General features: G+C 37.9%; 1 protein-coding gene and 1 pseudogene across 1 annotated transcript in view; both read left to right on the forward strand.

Moving 5' to 3' along the window:
* NTRK2 (neurotrophic receptor tyrosine kinase 2) overlaps positions 1 to 24,606 on the forward strand; it is a 310,504-nt gene that overhangs the window by 48,135 nt on the left and 237,763 nt on the right. The window contains exons 10-11 of the mRNA XM_023537782.1: positions 660 to 760; positions 7,012 to 7,111. Coding sequence (XP_023393550.1) covers positions 660 to 760; positions 7,012 to 7,111 — 201 coding nt within the window. The remainder of the gene's footprint in view (positions 1 to 659; positions 761 to 7,011; positions 7,112 to 24,606) is intronic.
* LOC111746734 lies at positions 2,296 to 2,414 on the forward strand (annotated as a pseudogene).

A 24,606-nucleotide genomic window follows, 5' to 3' on the forward strand; every position in this document is an offset into this window, starting at 1 on the left:
TAAATGCTGTGTTGGTACAAGTCCCTGTCAGTTAATTCTGAAACAAATATCGGTGATTCAGAACTCTTCAAAAAGTTTATATGTGGACCCAAGTTCCCTATCAGTGCTGATTCCACATTCCATGTTGAGAGGCTGCCTCTTACCCAAATAAGATGCATCTGCCCTGCGATTGGTGCTGCTGATTTTCAGTCTGGTTCATGTTTAGGCTCTGCCACCTTTTTGCCAGTTGACCTTAGACTAGTCAATTAACTCTCCTCAGCTGATAGTCTTCTGTAAAACTGGTGGTTAGACCCTTCCAGGTCTATAAATCTGTGATTCTTGGATGGTTGATTCTCTTTTGTATTTATATTAAATTCCTCATCAAAAAAGGGATATTTCCTTATGTGCTAAGAGAAACCCTAAACCTGGTTTAGAATTTGACCAACAAAACAGTGATGTAAAGATTTGAGTTGAGTACCGTTTTGGCACTGTACAACTCCAATACTACAATAGATTTAACCCAACAGCTGGGTCCTGTTCCTCCCCAGCTAGGCTGTCAGTGGTTTGGGAATCTTGTGATTTGTCTGTCTTTGTTCTGGGTTGCTCTGTGGCCTTGTGGTTTTTGGCAGCCTAATGACAACTTCATTGGTTCCTTCTTTTTCCTCTTTCTCCACCTTTAGATTATGGGACTGCAGCGAATGACATCGGCGACACAACAAACAGAAGTAACGAAATCGCTTCCACAGATGTTGCTGACAAAGCTGGTCGAGAACATCTCTCGGTAAGTGGAATAAAGAGTTGTTTCCTAGGTCGGTTCTGAGCATTTTGGATTCCCAAGTATTGAAAGAAATGGAGCTGCTTCAATGCAAGTCTTTCAGCGAGACATTTTTATTGTTCAGATGTTCGGGATGCAAATTGGGCACTGAAGTTTGGAGGAATTAAAAGGAAGGTTTAAGAGGAGTGATAAAGGCAGCTGTATAGCCTCTGACTTATTGCTAGTGGTTCTTGTTTTAAATATCTCTCCTTTTAAAAGTTATTGGTAGAAGAGCAAGAAACCAGCTTTCTTATTCAGGCACATGTATAATTATTCCTGTCTTACACACCTTCACACTTGCCTCCTTAAATATTTTAATACAATTGTCAGTGCCCATCAAATATAAAGCTATGATGTGGGAGCCGATAAAAATATGAATGAAACTCAGGTCCATTTTTTTTTTTTTTGGAGTTTATAGTTCAGTCGGAGACCTGAGATGTGAATACCAGCGCCTAAAATACAAATGAAGGCTGAGCAAGGGATTTGAGAGAAAGAAATAGAAGGGCAGGTGCTCTGTTTCTTCCTGTTGGGAGAGGAAGAGGAGTCTTTGTGGGACAGGTGGCATTTTCCATGGTGTGTTCAGGATGCTTGGGATTTGGACATAGAGGAACAGAAAGGAAGGGGTTTTAAGTGTGTGAACAAGAGCTTGGAGGTTAGAAAACAGTCTTGATTGGAAGGTAAGGTATGTGAAAGGTGGCAGTTGGAGGCAAGGTTGGAGAAGTTAGTTGTGCCAGGTCATGAGGTTTTGAAATACAGTGACAGGTGGTTAGATTTATTGTGCAGTGAGGAGGCATCGAAAGGGGCTTATGAGAGCCCCAGGATCACATGGCTTTAGGATTCTGTGGCAGGGTGGTCTGTCAGCTGCTCAGGTAAAAACCCAGCAGGCTTCCTCCATTTTTATCTTTCCTCACTTGTCGTGTGTGCCCAGTTGCATGTCCTGTTATCTCTGCCTCTTTATAAATTCCAAATCCATTTACATCTTTCTACTTCTACTGCCACGGCTGCAGGCTAACCCAGGAGTTGGAAAAATAAGGCCCATGCAGGCCAAGTCTGGCTCATTACCTATTTCTGTGAGGTCTGCAGGCTAAGAATAGTTTTCACATTTTTAAGTAGTTTGAAAAAAAATCAAAAGAAGGATTTGTGAAACTTTATGAAATTCAGATGTCAATGTTCATAAATAAAGTTTTATCGGAACGTAGTCACAGCCATTTACATATTGTCTGTGGCTACTTTTGTGCTACGATGAAAGATGGAGTAGATGCAGCAAAGGTTGTATCACCTGCAAAGCTAGAAATATTTACTATCTGACCCTTTACAGAGATTTTGTCACAGTTGCTTATTCTTGAATGACTGCCACAGCCTTCTACCCTGTCCCCCTCTTCTACTCTGTTATCTTCTGGCCTGTCTCCACATAGCAGCCTGAGTGACCCTTTTAAAATACAAATAATTCTCAGAGTCTTCTCAATAGTGTAGTACAATTTTATTATAAAAGCCCAACTCTTGTCTATGGCCATGCTACCCTGAACAAGCTCAATCCCATCTGATCTCAGAAGCTTAGCAGGGTCGGGCCTGGTTAGTACTTGGATGGGAGACCACCTAGGAAGACCAAGTGCTGTAGGGGCAAAAAATAAGGGATTGTAAGCTGACAAGGTCCTTGAAATCTGAGAGGTCAACCAAGGGTTGCCTCGCCTAAAAAAAAAAAAAGCCCACCTCTTCATGGTGGCTAACAAAGCCCTATGTATCTTGCCCAGCTCTGTTTTTCTGACTTCATTTCCCACATCTCCTCACTGCTTACCACCTGTATATTTTTTAATGCTCTTTAGTATGTTCCAGCCTTATTCTTGTCTTATAGGCTTAACATCTTTTGTTCCTTCTATAAAGCATGCATTTCCCAAAGGTCATCACATGGCTTTAGCTAGGGTAGCCATCAGGCAGCCATTACCCTGTTTTATTTTCTTCTGAGTAGTTATTATTATCTGTAACTACCTTGCATTTTTTTACTTGTTTAATGTCTTTTTCCTTCCCTAGATTCTTTAGTAGGATTCTTTGTATAGTGCTAGAATAATGCATGGCACCTAGGAGGTGCTCAGTAAAACTTAGACTGATTAGACTTATGGTGAATATTGTAGAATGGGTTGCAGAACAGAGAGATTGTAAGCAAGGTGATGAGTTAGGGATCTGACACAGTAATAAAAAGATATGATGTATATTTGAACTAGTGGGAATGGGAGGCTCAAAAGATGCATGTCCAGTATATGGAGACAAACACACATTTCCACAGATGACTATATGCATTACATCGAAGTAGAAGGACAGATGCCTTGGTAATTCAGCCGTAGAGTGCTTTCTACTTCCTGCCTGGTGCGATCATTTCAGTTTCTCTTCTTATATCAAATTGCTTAATGTTTCTTGATTTGCGAAAGTTGTTTGTGTCCATAAGGAATCCGAAGAACATGTGTTAAACCCACTAGTGTGTTTATATCCCAGTTACTAAAAATTACATCAACTTCGATTTCCTCATTTGAATCCTAATGATAAATTTAAGCCCCTAACATATCTCAGTGATGTTCGAATTGTCTATAGTAAGGCCGCTAGAAGGCAAGATCAGTGAAAATAATCTTTGTTTAAAGTCTGTATAGTACAACTCCATATGAGGCCCCTAGAAATCTGCATGAGAGGTGCAAAGCAATGTTTTTCTTTTTTAATGTAGAGAAAATTTTAAAATTATGCGTGCATCAGATATTTGATATATAAACAGTCACTGATTACACTGAGGATCATTAGATTAGAAAAAGAGCCAGAGAGCTGAGGCAAAAGTTAAAGATATTGTCAGACCAGTTGGAAGACAGCCTTAAACACCTTCCTGGTCTGACAAGTGCCCCTTGTACCTTGTTGGATTTTTGGAGGAGGGCAACTCCTTGTTCTATGCTAAGAGATATCCTGAGATAAAAACCAGCCAACCAGCCAACCAAACAAACAACCAAACAAACTCATCCCTGCTTCTCTCCCACATAAAGACCATAACTACCCCAACACATACACAGTACATGAAACTGTATCTCTCATACTGTTTTTGAAGAAATGGTTCTTCTCATTATCAAAGGAATCTTTGTTTATTAAAGAATTCTTTATATTCAGAACTGCTTCAATAGAACTGCTTTAAATATTTATTGGCAGATCGTTAGGTGCTTTTCAGCAGTAGAACTCTTTCCCATTTTCCAGTTGACTTAAGCATATTTTAATGATGTTGAGAAGACAGGATAGATATTCTTATCCCTATATACAAACGAGGAAACAGAGGCTCAGAGAAGCGAAGCATCTATTCTTCCTCTCACAGCCGATAAAGGGTGTCCTGCAAACGTAAGGGCCCAGGTCTCCTGAATGCCAGTCAAGAACTTTCCAGAGTGGTAAGAGACTATACCATGGGACTATAAGGAGGTCCTGGGACTAAGGTCAAGTCCTTTTCCTTTCTCCATTCCAACTTCTTTATCTGTAAAGTACAGTTTAAATTTGTTTATTTGTATAATCCCTTCTACCTGCAGAATTTAATACTAGGTTAAAGAAACTTAGAGATAAAAATACTATGATCTCTTTCCTATGAGAATGTTAGTTAGAAATAAAGATTTAAAAATACACTCCAAATCATTAGGTAAATTTGAAAGAAATAGTGTTGGTTAGAACAAGTTGATCCATAATTAGCTCCTTAGGAATCACTACCGTTCTGTTTGTAAATAGGCTGTGGAGACAGAGCTTAGTCTATACTCAAACATTTGCAAAAACATTCTGTAGGAGAGCCACTCATAGCTGAAGTGCCAGAGAAGAGAGTTATCACACCTTTGCTCCACCCTGGCCAAGCACTTGACATGTGTTCTTTTCTGTGCTTTGTGACTTATTTAATGCTGTCCCCATCTGACATCAGAGAATGTGTAGCAGGAGGATTAGCCATGTGTTTTTATTATCCTCCCTTCACTTCAGCCACAGGCTTTGGAGACGTAGTATAATAGATAAGTTACAGGGTTTATACTTTGGCAGATTGGTTCAAATCCCAGGCTTGAAAGGTGTGATCTTGGACTGCTTATTAAATTTTTTCTAAATCTGTTTTATCTTCATCATAATCATCATCATAGCCAACACTAATATATTATGTATTGTAGATAGATATTGTTCCAAGACCATTAACTCATTGAAGATTTACAGTCTGCAAGATAGAATTATTATATTCCATATTTTACACATGAGGATTCTGAGATGCCGAGAGGTTAAATAATTCTGAAGTCATGTAGCTAATAAGTGGTAAATCTAAATTTCAAACTCAGAAAGAACCCATATTCTTAACCTCTACTCTTTACTACCACCCCTTGCTGTGAGATGGGTATATGCTGCAGTAACAAAAATCCCCAGATCTTAGTGGCTTAAAACAACAAAGGTTTGCTTCTTGCTTTATTACATATATTGGCTGGGAGTTCTCCCAGCCTCATCCTCATGGCAAGACTAGGCTAACAAGGCAGCCATTTTTAGAAAGTTAGCATTTTTTATGGCAGAGATGAAAGAGCACTATAGCAGAGTTTCTCAACCTCAGCACGACTGACATTATTATTATCGATGACTAAATCTTTGTTGTGGGGCTTGTCCTAGCCACTGTCAGATGTTTAACAGCATCCCTGGCCTCAACCTACTAGACGTTAGTAGCACCTTCCCCCTAGTTGTGACAACCCCACATTGCCAAATGTTCCCTGGGTGCAACATTATCTCTGTTTGGGACTTACTGCCTTGGTGTAAGAGCTGGAAGTAGCATTGAATTCCTATGCCTAGCGGTGACACAAGTCTCAAATCATGGGCCAGAACTATTCACATGAACCCATTTCACCACAATGGAGCCAGGAAGTGAATCCTACAAAGAGAAACACAAGGAAAAACAAAGATGTTTGGTAAACAGTACTAATGATTACCACAGATGGGAATAATAATATCTTAAGGAATGTTATGCAGATTAACAATGAAGTTTAAGCATCTAAGTAAGTGTAGACATCTAAGACAGTTTAGAGCAAAAGTCTTGCAATTATGTTCAAATCCAGCTGTCCATCTCTTTTTGTAAATTAAATTTTATTGGAACACAGTCATGTATTTTTGCTTTCATATTGTCTATTGGCTGCTTTCAGACCATACCAGCAAAGATGTATGGCCCCCAGAGCCTGCAATATTTACTGTTGGACCCTTTACAGCAAAAGTTTGCCAACCCTTGGTTTAGAGAATCACACTTTTCTGGGAAGCAGGACATTAGGGTGAGCAGCAGGAAAGGAATGAGATATATAGCCTTGTGTCACTCTTTGTTTCTAAATGTTGCTGTTAGCTTCATGCTCTTGTGCCTCTGTGATCCCCAGTTTAGGGTTGTGACAGGATTCACATAGATCTGCATCTAATCTCTCTACTTGTATAATCCATATCTTGCAATTACATTTTTAAATTAAAAAAAAAAAAACCTTTGTATTGACCTCTATTATACATATAGAGAAGTGCACACATCATAAATCTACAACTCAATGAATTTTCACAAGCGAACTCATTCACAAGTGTCCTCTGCTCCTTTCAGGTCTACTCATTGCTCCAGGGGACCTTGACTTCTAAGAGCAACAATAGCCAATTTAAAAAAACATTTTTATTATGGACATTTTTCAAACATGCACAACAGTAGAGGGAATAGTAAAATGAATCCCACTGTATCTTTCACCAATTTAAAAAATCATCAATATTTTGTCATTTATATTTTTCTCTCTCTTCTCCAGGTAGGTCGGTAGGTAGATAGGTAGGTATATAGATAAACAGATAGATAGGAAGAAAGAGATAGAGATATAGCTAATATAGGTATAGCTAATATAGCTAATAGCTAAAATAGCTAATATCTATATCTTTATATGGATATATTACATAAATCTCTATATATCTATTACATATATCTACATCTCTATATAATATCAATTAGATACCCATTTTTATAACCTTTAACTTGAATTTTTTCATTTGTAAAATAGGGATGATAATAATAGGACCTACGTACTTCATTATAGAGTTGTTGAGGATTAAGTGAATTGATGTGCATAAAGTTCTTAGAAGAGCAAGGAGTAAGCATTCCATAAATATTAATTGTCATCATCATCATGACATCTAGATACAGGGAGCTAATTAGCAAGGCAATAACTGCCCTCCCTTCCTTTCTCTAGGTCTATGCTGTGGTGGTCATTGCATCTGTAGTGGGATTTTGTCTGCTGGTAATGCTGTTTCTGCTGAAGTTGGCAAGACACTCCAAGTTTGGCATGAAAGGTAAGAAGGGTTGTGTTTATTTTACTTCTTATGTGGAATTATTTTTGGCTTATGACTAATGCTAATTACCACTCAAGAAGGAAGCAGCTAGATTTACGATGACTAGGTTTTAAGGCTGAAAAAATAGCAACAAGGATATGATACTACAAACCAAGACAGACAAAATAATGTTGATTACCCAGCACTACCTACGTTCCTGAAGACAGTTGTTCCAGAAGACACGGAACTGGTTTCTTGAGTATCAAGTGACTAATAATGGTATAGACAAAGAGAACCTGAGTTTTCCTTTTGCTTCAGAATGGCAGGTGAGGCTCAGGGGCACTAGGCTAATTATGGACACGTGTGTTTTGTGCAGAAAGGTTCTTTCTGCTGCTCGACTTCTAGGTTATCCATGATGTGTGCTTTTGGTGTTGCTACAGCTTTTTTCAGATTCTCATCTTTTGAAATTTGAACAGCATTGGGAAGTAAAGTAAGAACAGCCACTGGTGGTACATTGAAGCTTTGTGAATGAGTGACTTTTTTAAGTGGAAAAATTCTGAGTGCTTGATTAAAAATGAGGGACTATGTTGCCAAGAATAGATCATTGGTCTCTTTTAGAATACTGAAAATTGAAAATGAATTTTAGGGGGAAAGCTTGTTTAAATGTTCTTGTTATATAAATAGCTAAGAGTTTCAGTGGTTTAAGAGTATTTGCTCTAAAGTATAAATTTAAGTATTGACTGATATGTTATTGTTGAATTTTGTGTGGTCTCACAAATAACCACTAACTTGGGAAAGCTGTGAGGTTTAGTGATGTCTTAGTTGCATTGGAAAGAAAGTTTGGTAGGTTTTATTGTTCTATATGGTTTATTAAAACTACTATTGATGTTGTTTGTTTACTTGCAAGGGGATGTTTCAGTAGCAGGAAGTTTCCCAGTATACACTGGGCTCTATGGTGGATCATATCCATTTCTGACATTTTCTGCTCTCACTTTGTTGGTGCCTATGACCAAGATTCCTAAACTCATAGTGAATGGGGAGGGGTGGTGCTAAACTGGAGCTTAAAGCCCCCCAGACCTCCTCCTGACTCACCCTTGGTCTGCCGATCCTTGATATTTCTTTTGGAGGAGGAAAGATCTCTCATTCTCCAATTAAATTAAGTCTTGGGAGAGGAACTATCCTACAGTGATTTTAATCAGTCCTATGGTGGTGGTTCACAAACTGGACTTTTCATCAGAAATTCCTGGTGGGCTCGTGAAAAGATATTTCTGAGCCACCCTGAGAATTTCTGACTTAATAGGTCTGTGGTGGGCCTGGAAATGGGCATTTCTAACAGTTTCCAAGGGACACTGGTGCTGCCCGAGCAGTCTTGGAGAATCACTGTTCGACAGGATAAACATGGGCTACCAGATCTCTTTCTGAGTATGACATGATATGGGAGAGGCCAAACTCAGCCATCGCTTTGCAGACCTTTCTGGGTTCCCATGTTCAGCTGGCAACAGGTCATGGCCACGCTTCTGCTCTCTCCATGTTAGGCACCTACCATGGCATTTTGCTTTCCTCATTTTGATCAGGTGCTTCCTTTCCATAGAGACACTTGGAGTGGATGTCCCCAAGCATAGTGGATGTCCCCAAGCATTTTACTGGAGAGAGCCAGATTTTAGCGCTGTCACTTTCTTGCCTTGAGAGTTTAGTTTGATATCTTTCACGTCATGGGCTTTTCAGGGAGAGAATATGGCCAGGTCCTTCTGGGAGCCAGCAAAAGCTTTAGGAACCCTAGGAGCAATATTAGGAGCCTCTCCCCACCCCAGCTGTGTGTTAGGAAAACCACTGACAGAATCATCTGTGAAAGTTAGCATATTCTCTGTAGCTTAGTGACAGAAAAGAATTAAAGGCAGACATTTTGTTTCAGAGAAGATTATATTTCATACGGAGATTCTGGCATTAAAACTGAAACAATATTTTATTTGGATAATTTGGGGGTGATTACTGCTAAGGCACCTACATTTTCCACATGTAACCTAAGGGTATCTTTAATGATTTGTAAGAAAGATTTTGTTTAACCTCATCAGAGAGCCAGTAAATGACTTCCTTCAGGCAGTATGTTTCATTCTCTTATTTCTAAACATAAATTAAATAGTTTTTAAAAAATTTGTCCCAGAGACTTACAGTTTTGTTTAGAATAGCTTCTTTTTTCTATTTTTAGCTACACGTCTGTGCCACAGTTCGAACAAAACGGGCCTGCAATGAGGTTATTGTTTTACTAGTCAGATGCTGAGTTGATGATTTTGGGGGATGTAGGAGATGAGGCTCATGCAATGAATCAAATAAAACTGTATAAGAAGTGGTATTTAAAAATTAATGTACATTAATGTACTTTAAAAACTATTAGGTCTGGGATTACTGCTGAAAAAACATGTCTGAAAAAGAGAAGAATATGTAAAAACACTATTATACTTATGAAATAACTAGAAAATATGTCAGTTGTGATTTCTGGGTAACAAGGTATGAAATGTTTGTAGCCTTGTCCAGAACCAATGGCTTGGTTCTGTGTGAGAGGCCAATGATTCCAAATGTCATTCTTGCCCTCGAGATGATTCTAGCCCCATTCTTATTTCCTGTCCTGGAAACAGACTGAGACTGGAGATGGCTGCCAGCCGACCCATAGGCATTTCCAGCTTTTTGCCCATCCCCGGCACTGCACACTTCAGTCTTAAGCGTCGACTATTTCGATCCGTGGTTGCAGCCTCAGGGTTTTAAACTATAATTTAATACTGTTGATTTGAAGGGCCCAGGGTAACACAAACCGGAAACCTCTTGAAATCACATTGTGGCTAAATGCAGGGCTACTCAAGCTTTACGGATTGACCTGAGAACTCAAACTTTATTGATGGCATTGCATCCGTGGGAAGGTGTTCTCTAAACTCCAAACCAGGGAGTTAAACCTAGATTTTAGGGTACAATTGATGAGCTGTGTTCCTTGGAGATGGATCTATGTGACTGTGAGCTTCATAGGGTTTTTTTCTCTGTTTTGTAGATTGACTATAAGCAAATACTGATGAGAGTAGTTTAGAGCAGGTAGGCCAAACTGTGTTCTCCATGGTGACAACATTCATATTGGTCTTGTTCAGCATTACTTATCCAGTGCCAAGCCCAAAGCTGGCACTCAGTATTTATATCTGATTTATTTTATTTATTATATTAATTGACTGAATGAATGATCACAGAGAATTTTCAACTTCATTCACTTTATTGTGTTAATTAGAAAACAGTTTTAAAAGGGGTCAAGCTCCTCTCACCCCACTTTTTAATTTAATCATCCCGAGTAAGTAATGGTCATAGACAGGAGGTCATTTTGTCCAGGTTTTGTCTTAGGTTTTCATATACTGTTATAAATAAGTACTGTCATTTAAATTAGAAGGTTCACTTTGGCTTTCCATTTTGCACATGAACATCTTTAGTTTATGCCTCTCTGCTTTGAATGTGTGGCCTCAGAATATTTGGCTTTGTCCAGTTCTGATGCCAGCAGTAATGACAGATGGTGGCTTCTATCTTGGTGTCAACCTAGCATTTATCCTTCATTATCACGTGATACATTTTTAGCTTCTCATTACTGTTGTCTAAGAGATTAGGGACCCTGTTTCAGTAATTTCAAGAGATAGAATTTACCCCAGTCCATTTTTTCTATGCTCTATATACCACCCTATTACTTTTGGGTCAAATACCTAGTTATAATAATTGCAGAAGCTCCAAATAAAGCCCCTCTGTTAGGGCTTGGCTACCTGTATTTGGATCATTTATATGTATGTTTAATAAGGGTGTATAAAATATAACACATCTATCTAAATCCACATCTATATCGATACCCCTGTACCTAAATGCATAATTTTATCCCCTTTCTCTTAAGGCTGCCTCTGATTTATTTTAATTTTAATCCACTGAAATAGAGCTCACAGACTTTTTCAGAGCAACTTTATTGCCAAAGGAACAGGCGACAAGGCCTTCGAATGCTCTCGCTTGTGTTTACCTGTCACATTGCCTCCTGGCTCCCTTTCTTCATCGAAGATGTAGAAGTGTGTGTGATGGGGAGATGGAAGCATTTAGGGGCCAAAGGGCTGTGAAGTCTTCCTAGAATGCTTCATGTCAGGAGCCCTGCCTGATGGCATTAATGGTATACAGGGCTGAAATAAATATAAGAGAGCCAGAAGGTCCAATTAAATTAAGTCTTGGGAGAGGAACTATCCTACAGTGATTTTAATCAGTCCTATGGTGGTGGTTCACAAACTGGACTTTTCATCAGAAATTCCTGGTGGGCTCGTGAAAAGATATTTCTGAGCCACCCTGAGAATTTCTGACTTAATAGGTCTGTGGTGGGCCTGGAAATGGGCGTTTCTAACAGTTTCCAAGGGACACTGGTGCTGCCCGAGCAGTCTTGGAGAATCACTGTTCGACAGGATAAACATGGGCTACCAGATCTCTTTCTGAGTATGACATGATATGGGAGAGGCCAAACTCACCCATCGCTTTGCAGACCTTTCTGGGTTCCCATGTTCAGCTGGCAACAGGTCATGGCCACGCTTCTGCTCTCTCCATGTTAGGCACCTACCATGGCATTTTGCTTTCCTCATTTTGATCAGGTGCTTCCTTTCCATAGAGACACTTGGAGTGGATGTCCCCAAGCATAGATTTTACTGGAGAGAGCCAGATTTTAGCGCTGTCACTTTCTTGCCTTGAGAGTTTAGTTTGATATCTTTCACGTCATGGGCTTTTCAGGGAGAGAATATGGCCAGGTCCTTCTGGGAGCCAGCAAAAGCTTTAGGAACCCTAGGAGCAATATTAGGAGCCTCTCCCCACCCCAGCTGTGTGTTAGGAAAACCACTGACAGAATCATCTGTGAAAGTTAGCATATTCTCTGTAGCTTAGTGACAGAAAAGAATTAAAGGCAGACATTTTGTTTCAGAGAAGATTATATTTCATACGGAGATTCTGGCATTAAAACTGAAACAATATTTTATTTGGATAATTTGGGGGTGATTACTGCTAAGGCACCTACATTTTCCACATGTAACCTAAGGGTATCTTTAATGATTTGTAAGAAAGATTTTGTTTAACCTCATCAGAGAGCCAGTAAATGACTTCCTTCAGGCAGTATGTTTCATTCTCTTATTTCTAAACATAAATTAAATAGTTTTTAAAAAATTTGTCCCAGAGACTTACAGTTTTGTTTAGAATAGCTTCTTTTTTCTATTTTTAGCTACACGTCTGTGCCACAGTTCGAACAAAACGGGCCTGCAATGAGGTTATTGTTTTACTAGTCAGATGCTGAGTTGATGATTTTGGGGGATGTAGGAGATGAGGCTCATGCAATGAATCAAATAAAACTGTATAAGAAGTGGTATTTAAAAATTAATGTACATTAATGTACTTTAAAAACTATTAGGTCTGGGATTACTGCTGAAAAAACATGTCTGAAAAAGAGAAGAATATGTAAAAACACTATTATACTTATGAAATAACTAGAAAATATGTCAGTTGTGATTTCTGGGTAACAAGGTATGAAATGTTTGTAGCCTTGTCCAGAACCAATGGCTTGGTTCTGTGTGAGAGGCCAATGATTCCAAATGTCATTCTTGCCCTCGAGATGATTCTAGCCCCATTCTTATTTCCTGTCCTGGAAACAGACTGAGACTGGAGATGGCTGCCAGCCGACCCATAGGCATTTCCAGCTTTTTGCCCATCCCCGGCACTGCACACTTCAGTCTTAAGCGTCGACTATTTCGATCCGTGGTTGCAGCCTCAGGGTTTTAAACTATAATTTAATACTGTTGATTTGAAGGGCCCAGGGTAACACAAACCGGAAACCTCTTGAAATCACATTGTGGCTAAATGCAGGGCTACTCAAGCTTTACGGATTGACCTGAGAACTCAAACTTTATTGATGGCATTGCATCCGTGGGAAGGTGTTCTCTAAACTCCAAACCAGGGAGTTAAACCTAGATTTTAGGGTACAATTGATGAGCTGTGTTCCTTGGAGATGGATCTATGTGACTGTGAGCTTCATAGGGTTTTTTTCTCTGTTTTGTAGATTGACTATAAGCAAATACTGATGAGAGTAGTTTAGAGCAGGTAGGCCAAACTGTGTTCTCCATGGTGACAACATTCATATTGGTCTTGTTCAGCATTACTTATCCAGTGCCAAGCCCAAAGCTGGCACTCAGTATTTATATCTGATTTATTTTATTTATTATATTAATTGACTGAATGAATGATCACAGAGAATTTTCAACTTCATTCACTTTATTGTGTTAATTAGAAAACAGTTTTAAAAGGGGTCAAGCTCCTCTCACCCCACTTTTTAATTTAATCATCCCGAGTAAGTAATGGTCATAGACAGGAGGTCATTTTGTCCAGGTTTTGTCTTAGGTTTTCATATACTGTTATAAATAAGTACTGTCATTTAAATTAGAAGGTTCACTTTGGCTTTCCATTTTGCACATGAACATCTTTAGTTTATGCCTCTCTGCTTTGAATGTGTGGCCTCAGAATATTTGGCTTTGTCCAGTTCTGATGCCAGCAGTAATGACAGATGGTGGCTTCTATCTTGGTGTCAACCTAGCATTTATCCTTCATTATCACGTGATACATTTTTAGCTTCTCATTACTGTTGTCCAAGAGATTAGGGACCCTGTTTCAGTAATTTCAAGAGATAGAATTTACCCCAGTCCATTTTTTCTATGCTCTATATACCACCCTATTACTTTTGGGTCAAATACCTAGTTATAATAATTGCAGAAGCTCCAAATAAAGCCCCTCTGTTAGGGCTTGGCTACCTGTATTTGGATCATTTATATGTATGTTTAATAAGGGTGTATAAAATATAACACATCTATCTAAATCCACATCTATATCGATACCCCTGTACCTAAATGCATAATTTTATCCCCTTTCTCTTAAGGCTGCCTCTGATTTATTTTAATTTTAATCCACTGAAATAGAGCTCACAGACTTTTTCAGAGCAACTTTATTGCCAAAGGAACAGGCGACAAGGCCTTCGAATGCTCTCGCTTGTGTTTACCTGTCACATTGCCTCCTGGCTCCCTTTCTTCATCGAAGATGTAGAAGTGTGTGTGATGGGGAGATGGAAGCATTTAGGGGCCAAAGGGCTGTGAAGTCTTCCTAGAATGCTTCATGTCAGGAGCCCTGCCTGATGGCATTAATGGTATACAGGGCTGAAATAAATATAAGAGAGCCAGAAGGATGGAGGGGGTTTGGCACTCATCACACTGATAAAAATAGTTGTGATCATTAGCTTTGTGTTCCTTGAATTTCGTGATGGAAGTCTGTATAAGATATTTATTCCCTAAATACTGATATATTCTTTGTCCTAGAGTAAATATCTGAGTGACTCTAAGAGATCCCACACGAGGAACTGGAATAAGAAGCCTTTCCCTCATTCAGTATTGACAGCCTGTATATTTCCTCTGCACCCTCCTCTCCTTGCACGTAAACCACCGATATGCCTTCATTGCCATTTGAGCTGTAGATATTTCCAGTTAGTAATTGACCGAATAAACTATACTGCCTGAGAATACAGAGCCAGGTTTTGTTAACTCTAGATTCAAGGCCTCCAGTTTAAGTTTCTTCTCTGATAAATGATCTTCTAAATATCTTTCAACAGCAACCAATTTAAAAATAGTCATAAACATAGTGGGGCCAAAACTAAAGAGGTTGAAGGTTAAAGCCTTTTCTATGAGCTGAAAATAATTTTGGAACGTTTAGGAGGCTGAGTTGAACAGCTTTTTGGATCAACTTTTAAAAGAAGGAAAAATGTGACCAAAAGCCAGAAACACAGTTGTAGAAACATCTGTAAGGACAAACTGTTTTCCATATGCCCCCCCCCAACACCTCCACCCCACTATTTTTAAAGTCAAACAACATTAGAAAGTTGTAATAGTAACACATAAATACATTCTTGTTTTTCACAATTTTAAACACTTTAGAAACAGAGCTAAAAGTGGAAATTTCTCTTCACCTTCCTCTCCCATTACCATTTCCGCTCTTAAAGATAACCTTCTTTAATCACCTAGAATGCATATATTATATAAAGGATAAAGCATGTAGCTTTGATTATTATATATATAATCAAATATATTTATTTTAGGTTCCATAAAAAATTATGATACTATTTTTGGATGTATCTTTTTAAGGGTATCAATTTGCTTTGCAGATCTTTCCATATGAGTACCTAGGCATCTACTCCATTTCATTTTAATAGTATTTCCAAGTAGTCTGGTATCAGGCTACTTGGATATGAAACCTGACTGTGCTCCTTACAAGCCGTTTGCTTTCGAGTGAGTTTTTCATCCTCTCTTGCCTCAGTAAGTTCCATCTGTAATGAGGCAATAATTGTATGTATCTACCTCATAGGGTTGTGATAAGACAAATTGTATATATTTACTTCATAGGGTATATGAAGCATTTGGGAAAGTTCCTGGCATTTAGTAATTAGTATAAAAATACTAATTATTATTATTGATGAAATATAATTTATTGTCTTATTTCAATGGATATTTACAGTTACCAGGTTTTCAGAAAAATATGTTCAATATATGTTACATATAAATATAGATACTTGGAAATGGATTGCCAAAGGAAATCTGAGTATATTTTAAATATTGATAGAGATTACCTTGCATAAATGCTTTATCATTTTACGCTCCCACCAAGAATATATAAAGGTATCCTTTTGTATATACTTTTATTCATATCGGATATTATCAATCTTATAGTTTTGCCAATTCAGTTAAAGTGATATTTGATTAACAATAAGGTTAAGCATCTTTATTATGTGAAGAACAAAAAGAAATGTTTATTTTTACTTGTTGATTTACAGACTTATAAATTATATATATTAATCTTTTGTTGGTTATATATGTTGCTTACATTTTCCTCTAGTCTTGACTTTTTAAAAAGTTTCCTTTGACAAAAAGATTTATCATTTTATAGGAGCAAATCTGTCTTTCTTTTCCATCCTAGTTTTTGTGTCTTGCTTTTTAGGAAGCCTTCTCCCCTCTAAGGTGGTAAATATACTTTTTACTATTTGCTTCACTAGTTTTACTCTGTGTATATGTTTTAAACTTATATCTTTAATCTTTTTGAAAAAAATTTAAAACTTGGTGTCAAGTACTCTATCTTTTTCAGAGTATATAGAATAAAGATATTTGAATGAATTTTAGTATGCCATTTTCAGGGAGACTAACACTATTATTTTAACTTTCTGGAATCAGAAGGCAACTAATAAAAACAAAAAGAACTCTTGAAGAACTTAGTGATTATCTCTTTTTTTGTAAAGTAAGTCATGAGCATTGTTGGTTCTGTCTTATAATGTGGGAATGTAAACCTCACAAAGCAGCATCACAGAAAGTAGGTTTTTACTGCCTTCCCCCAGCTTCAGATTGAGTTCAAAGTGTATCTTAGTGCTCTCTTGGAAGAGAACAAAATTTTTTAGTAACAATCAAATCCTCAGAAATTTCAAAGGCATGAGTTGAAAGAATTATTCAGTAATTTGACAAATTGGAAATTTATTGAAAGAAAAGAATTAGTCCAAGCCTTCTTTTCTTATCATTTGGATCTATTATAAAAAATGTAGAATGTGCTTGAAGTATTGTGTAGGGACTTCCTACACTATTAGTTTCTCTAAAAGGTAAAGGATTCCTTAAGAAATTAGATTTTGTCCTTAAAAGTCAGAGAAAATTGTTACCCCTTCTTTGGTCCTCTGTAAATTTTGTAGTGAACTCATTTTGACCTCTTTACACAGATCGTGGTGTACTTTAAAAAGGATTTCCCAAGTCAGAAAACCTGCTGGTTTTCTTCTTTTCCCTCTTCATTTCTTTTTTATTTTAACCTTTTATTTTTTCCCCTGCTCTTTTTGTCCTTCCACATCTCTGAGCTTCCTAATTTTACATTCTTTCCTCTCACTTTTGGTTTTGTTCTTCCTCATTCCTAGCATCTGATGTTGGTGGACAAGCTTTTCAGAATTTATGAAGAACACAGATAACTTGGCTTAAATTCTAACATATGCTCTGATTTTATATTACTTAATTTTGGGCAAGAATACCGAATAACTATGGGAATAAATTTAGCTTTAAATCAGCATGTGGTGATTCAGAAGATAGACTGTTTGAATACCTCACATCCTTCATGTTTGTAAGTTGTTAACTCTTAAGTCTTCAAACCTAGAAGGATGTAGATATATAATATTGGGGACTTATGAGTCAGACAAGCTTGGGTTCAAATCCCAGATAGCCCACCTGCTAACCATATTTTGGGCAAATTTTTAAACTCTAAATCTTAGTTTCCTCTTTGGTTATATGAGACAAAATACCCATGTCTCAAGTGAAAATAATTAAATCAGTCCTTAGTTTAGTGCCTGGCTCATTGAACTAATTCTATAAGAGGTAATAATTTTTCAGATTTATGGTATAGTAATACATAATTAAGGAGAAGAGTATGGGGAGAGTCCTGTTTGAATTACAGTGAGTCTGAATTGCAGAAAAATGTCCTAAATGTTTATAGTATATAGCAATATCTTAAGGTTTAATTGCTGAGTTTGTAGCAAAATTTATAATTATAACATCTCTCTACTTAATGGGCATGTATTATGAATATAAAGTGACTAAAACATGTATTAATTTTAAGCTCTTCAGCCCTTGAAGACACTATGCACAAATTATTGCAAAGTCTTAATTTTTGTCCCTTGAACATTTCATCTGATGAAGTTGTTGTGGGCTTTAGGAAAAATCTGTTTGGTTGGCTGATTTGGTACGTAGGTTTTACTAGTTTCTTTTGGGGGATCATTTACTGTACGGAATGGGCAGAGAGGGCAGGCAGGGGTATGAGGTGGAGGAGAGCCTTCCTTCCCCTAATAACCATTATCTTAAATCTAGGAAAGAACTCATTGAGCCTTCTGTTCTAAGGTGGTTCCCTTTTGCACAGAGGATGTCACAACTGATAAAATGATTTCTTTGAACAAAAATTGGCTTTGATTTTTGATGCATTTATAGCCGACTGGAGAAAACGAGAGGGTTTCTCAAGTCTTGGCCAGACAAATGGTGTTAGAAGATCTTTGTTTTCATCAAGGTGTCAACAAAAGTAGAAACACATTGGCTTCCTCTGTGATCATCTGGGAACTTTATTGGTCTCAGGACAGAGAGAATAAAAGAGATAGAGAGACAGACAGACAGAGAATCTGCATTCCAACTCTTTAAGTCTTTAGTAGAGATTAATATCCTGATTTGAAAGCAGAAAGATCATCTCAGCCCCAACTACAGTGGAAGGAAGGAAGGAGACTAGAGTTCAGGGGTGGGAATGACGTGGGAGGGGAGAATGTTGAGAATGAGGTGGTGTTTCTATTAACAGTCATGCTTGTCAACTTTAGTAGTCTTGGCAAGACTTGAGTAGAGTCAACCGCCCAACTGAGCCTTTCCCACACTTACTTCCTGGATCATCTGTAAAAGAAAATTGTGTAAAGATCAGAAATAACAGTGAAGGACCGAAAGGCATCTGAGGGTCCCCTCAAGCTTTAATATCTACCATTCTGGTACAAAAATCATCCAAAACAATTACACACTCACTAAAAGAATCCGCTATGAGCTTCTGGTAATATCCTTTATTATTTTGGTGTGTAATATAGTCCTGTAGAACCACAATCTTCTTACTTAATAACATATGAAATACTATATCTGTATGGTCAAAACTAAATATCCCTGGATATATTTTAAACTTGTGATCATCTTAAAAAAGCGTTGCCTCCAAGTGATAAACCAAAATTACTACTTATTTAGTTGACATTCCAAATGACTCTGTTTACTGTTGATTTGCATCAAGTATGAACGTTGTCAGGAGTACCTTTGACGTTCCAGCTTGAGCAAAGAGAGACAGCCCTTCTGAGCATCTCCTTCTGGAATGGTGTGGGTTTCAGGTTGCAGATCAACAGCTGAGTTGTTTTCCAAATCTTTCGAGTCAGGTTTCACAGCATGGTTTTGCTATTCTGTTTGAGATAAACCCGTGGAACATTAAGTTTATCTATATCGAAATGCCACACACATTCCATAGCCCAGAATAAATAATTTCTGTGTTACCTCCATGTAACTCTTCCTCTATGAATGTGGAAAAAAAGATGTACATTTATTTGCATATCGCATAATGATTATTCCTTACATTATATCTTGGCACTCCTGTGATGCCGTGGCAGTGGGCAGAAGAATAGCTAAAATGTTTAGGATGGGATTGAGAATGGAGCAGACACATATTTCAGGCACAGACTGTGTAAGATATGTTATTTATTTTTCTATAGTTCAATAAATATCTAATTTTAGTCCTTTTTGCACTAGGTAGCAGGAGTTTAATTTCCTACCATTCTGGATAACCTCAGATTATTATGGGCAATCACAGAAAATTCAGTTTGTTCCATCAAGTTAGTCACTCACGCTTTCTCTATTTCCTTGGTTTGCATCTCAGTTTCTGGGCAGCGAAGGAGTGTGTGCATAAAGGATTATAGAGTGTCATTGCATGGGAGGGGAAGTCTGTGTGGCCACTGGTGGTCATTTCTCTATGGCTCCTATGTTGTCCATTTTTCCACTTGTCCTTGGCCACCAGTTTGGGCAATCACATGTATATTATCTTGTGCTCCTAACCACATTCTGCCATCTTCACGCACCTCTCTACAAGGGCATCCTTGGAGCTTTGGGGACACAAGAAATACTATCAAACTGACTTCAGTTCTCTCTGTCTAGACACACTGTTGTCTCCCTGCTTTATCCCTCTCAAGCCATTACAGACTTGGAATTGTTCTGGCTTCTTGGCCACCTTTTTAGGTCTTCCCAGAAAGATAGACTCAGGGTTCCTTTGAATCTCCAACTATGGCTAGACTTGCGGACAGGTTACCAGGCTCCTCCGGCCTGCATCTAACTTTTTTGTCACCTCTTTGACTCTCTTCCTGTTTCCCATGGAGTTAGAAAGAATACAAAGAATTGTTTTGCCTGACTTTATCTTCTTCCAAATAATTTTTGCCATATATGTGGCTCTTGATTTTCCTCCAACTTTTTATTATGAAGTTTTCCACATGAAGAAAATTGAAAGCAGATTACAATGAACATCTGTATACTGAACACCTAGATTCAACTTCTCTTCTAACATTTTGCTGTTTGAAAACAAATTGCCCACATCATGTCACTTCACCCCTTAATTCTCCAGCATGTTTCTTCTAAAACAATCTCTCCTAAAAGCACAAGCCCAATACCATTATGACTGCACCCAAGAAAGTTAACACGACTCTGTAATAACAGATTTTACCTAGTTTACCTTCAAATTCCCCCAGTTGTTCAAAAATACCTTTTATAGCTACTTATGTTTCAAACCAAGATCAAATCAAAGTTCTTGAATTGCATTTGGTCATTGTGTTTCTTTGGTTTCATTTAGAGCATGACCCCCATTTTTTCCTCCTGACATTGACTTTTTGAAGAGATCAGTCAGTTGTCCTGTAGAGGGTCCTTCATTCTGGCTATGTCTGATTGTTTCCTTGTGAGATTTTTTGATTTGTCATTTATCCTTTGCATCTCCTGTGAACCAGAACTTATGTCTAAAGGGTTGATTAAATTCGGGTGAAACATTTTTGGGAAGAACATCACAGAGATGGTATTCACTTCACTTCGTATCACATTTAGAAGCACACGTCAGGTTGTTATACTATTACTGTAATTTGGACACTTTTTAAAGATAGTGACCACCAGATGTTTGTAAATGTTAAGTTTCTCCCTTTGCAGTGGGGTAGATAATTTGCAAGATGATAGCTTGGCCTCCAGCAAATATCCTCTTCCCCCAAAACTTGAATGTGGTAGGCTTAGCAACCAGTTCTGATTCTTTCTTGAAACAATTATTTAATTTCTAAGGGTTGCAGAATGTTGTTTTTATAATTCAATCATTTCTTCTACATACTGGCTTCTGTTAAAACAAAACAAATCAAAACACAAAAAACAAGAGCATCTGACCTTGACCAAGGATTTCAACTATTTAATTTTAGTTCAACCCGGATAACCCTTCCTTGAGGCAATGGATGTTTGGTATCTGGCTGTCTACATTGGAGAGGGTCATAGAGTTACAGAAAAGATTTATAGTCACAGTGCTACTGTATCAAAAATTTTATTTTAGAAATTATTATTTTGTGTTTCTCAAAATTGTTGAACAAAGATATTGTAGAATTTCTTCTTTTTTTTTCCTTATCACGATGATTAAGCATTAAGTAGATATAATAAATCTAATTGCTTTAGAATCCCTTCTGCATCTTTGTGATTATTGGTAGAATCAAAGATAGTGAGAACTGGCAGTGAGCTTAAGAATCATCCATACCCTTTCCTACAGAGATGAGGACATTGGAGCCCAGAGAGCTTAGGCAGCTTGATGGGGGTTATGTAGCTGGTTTATGACAGATCCAGGGCTGGAAGGCAGGCCCTGTGACTCCAGATTTAATGTTTTATGCTGTGCAATTAAGGGATATTTTTAAATAACTAAAACTTATTTCCATGTCAAATTCACTGCTTTGGTATGTATTGCCATTGGATGTCACTTGTAGTATTACCACTGGTATATATTGCCATTGGATGATATGGTGTTTCTCAAAGCTGGGGACATATATCATCAGTGGTAACAAGGTGGTTTTAGGAGGTACTTGGAGGCTAACATCTTTAATTTTGATGCTTCTATATTTATTTTAATATTTATTAGAAAAACTATACCTGGCACATTATGCCCTTTGTTTTATGATATTATTGTTTAGGATAAGGCTTAATTTTAAAAAATGAAATAAAGAAAACATTAAATAATTTTAATTAAAACTTTAAATAATTTTTTGAATAGGACTATCCTAAGGCACTTTTTACCTTTTACTACTAAACAGAACACAGTTTCTGCCTCATGGAGCTTAAACTCCAATGGAGAGGAAAGAAAAAAAAAAAAACCAGAGAAATAAATAAAGATGTAATGTATAGATAATGCCAAATGTAAAGAATAAAATGAATCGAGGGAAGAGGAGGGTAGCACGAGTGTTATTTTTAAATAGTTAAGAAAGGGCTAACTGATAAGATGACATTTGGACCAAGAATGAAGGCAGTGAGGAAGTGAGGAGGTGCTGGTATCTGAGGGAACAGCACTCCGGGCAGATGGAACAGCAAATGCAAGGGCAGGGAGGCTGGGTTAAGCTCTGCCTGTTGAAGGGACAGCAGAGACCAGTGTGGCTAGAGTGGGGCCTGGAGGTGGGAGAGCAGTAGGAGAGATCAGAGTGGTGGCAGGAATGCAGCTCGTATAGGAACTCACAGGCCTTTATAGGGATTTTCTCTGAGTTAGAGGTACTTGGGTAAGGGGTAAACTGTGAGAGCGTACGTATGTAAAGAACTCAAATGTAGGTAACACTGATGTACTGAATTCATTTTTATTTTATTAAGTTTATTGGGGTGACATTGGTTAATAAAATTATATAGGTTTCCAGTGTACAATTCAGTACTATATCATACATACATTGCATTGTGTGTTCACCACCCAAAGTCAAACTACCTTCCGTCACCATACATTCAACCTCTTTACCCTTATCTACTTCCCTTCCTCTCTTCTTTCCTTCTGGTAACCACTAAACTATTGTTCATGTCCACGAGTCTCTGTTTGTTTGTGTTGTTTGTTGCTTTCAGTTTTATAGCCCACATATTAATGAAATGAATTAATTTCTGATAACATAAGATGACTGGGGGAAAAAATATCTCTGGGGGAATAGGGGAGATAAGTTCATGATATAAGGGTATGGTGAAAATTTCACTTCAAGTTCATGATCAGCTTCCCTTCAGGAGTATGATCCCAAGTCTCTCCCAGTCCCCAACATTTGTACACATGCACAAAACAGAGCCCGAAATGATGGTTTGTAAACTTTTTTAGTCGTCTGTATATCCCTGCATTATACACTCATAGAACGCTGTGGTTGTTAGTGATCACATGACCCTGCCTACTTGAGATCAGAAGGGGTAGGACCCAGGCTTTGAGTTACCTTGAGTTTTTCATATAATTCTTCTCATCTTCACTCTGAATCCTTTTATGCTGCCCAGTTCACTCCAAAGGCTGGGTCATTAGACTATAGTTAATTTCATGGCTGATATAAGCTGAGTCAGATTCTCTCCTTTTGAGATTCCAGTTGCTATCGAGAGAAAAGTGCCACTGTTTGAAAACTCAGATTATGCATTTTCAGAATGAGCAAAGACGTTGTGGGAATTCTGTTTTTCCTGATAAGGGTCATTAAACATTAAGTAGAACCCATTCCTCCTCATGGTGTTGCTTTTGATTTGACAAACAAGGCTAGGCCTTAAGGAAAGGCTGAAAGTTCAGATTTGGAGCCGTGCATTTTCAGAGAGGAAGAGAGCCCTTGATTGTCCTGCTTATTAGCCTCTGGACAAATTGCTAATAGCACCTTGCCATCTTGTAGTCTGGATTAGTCTTCTTTCTTGAATCACCATAGTGTGGGGATAGGGAGGATTTAATTATTCTATGAGCAGACATCCAGATTTCCTTAAGTGCATTTTTCCATCTCTGTGCTTCACCCCTCTTTTAATCTCTCTCCATTTGGGAAAGTATTTGATTGACTGCCACCTTTAGGGAGCTCCTGTCCTCTTCCTCCTCCTTTCCCCCAACCACTTGTCCCTCTCCTCTGGCACTGGGTGGGGTGGAGCAGAATCCTCTGCATCTTTCTCCCATAAGGCCTGGGAATTGGGTTCTTTCTAAGTCTTCATTGTTGTCAAATGTAGATCTTCCTCTTTACAAAGTGCCCAGTAATACATATTTATTGTAGTCTGTTTTCTTACCTATCACTTAGTATGCTTATTTATGGGTTAGCAAATTAAAAAAAGCTAACTTAAGACATTACTGGCAAAAAAGCATATTTGAAAAGACAGATCTGCAATATACAGATCTGCATAATGAAAACCTAAAAATGGAAAACAATGGCCACAGTTTTAGATAATCTCAATTATTGGCATGGATTCTTGGACAGTATTAATTTTGGTTTGACATCTTAGTTTTCCCTCTGTTCAGTATCTTATGCTACATATCAGATTTTCATCAGTTCCAAAAGCTTTCAATTATGAAACAGTGCATTGGAAAGCAGAGAATTATAATCAGACTGAATTCTCAGAATTCAAATATGCCAAGAGTAGAAGAAGCCAAGTAAGTCTGAGTAACTTCATTTTAGCACTGATTTTAGCAAATGTTTCACCTTGAAATGATAGTTCATTGCAGATAGTTTGTAACAGTTGTAATGGTTGTGAATTTTGTTTGAGGAAGACACTGTCATTCTTAGGCTAAGTCCTCTCTTCTCTCCTAACCCCTGCCTATACCGACAGGTATTTTTTATTCCTCTCCTGAGCTCTTATGGTGTCTGAGAGTCCCTGAAATAGTAAATAGCCCCTGTCCTTTCGTGGCTGCCA

Source organism: Pteropus vampyrus, unplaced genomic scaffold, assembly GCF_000151845.1.
Source record: "Pteropus vampyrus isolate Shadow unplaced genomic scaffold, Pvam_2.0 Scaffold199, whole genome shotgun sequence".
NCBI classification, from domain to species: Eukaryota; Metazoa; Chordata; class Mammalia; order Chiroptera; family Pteropodidae; genus Pteropus; species Pteropus vampyrus.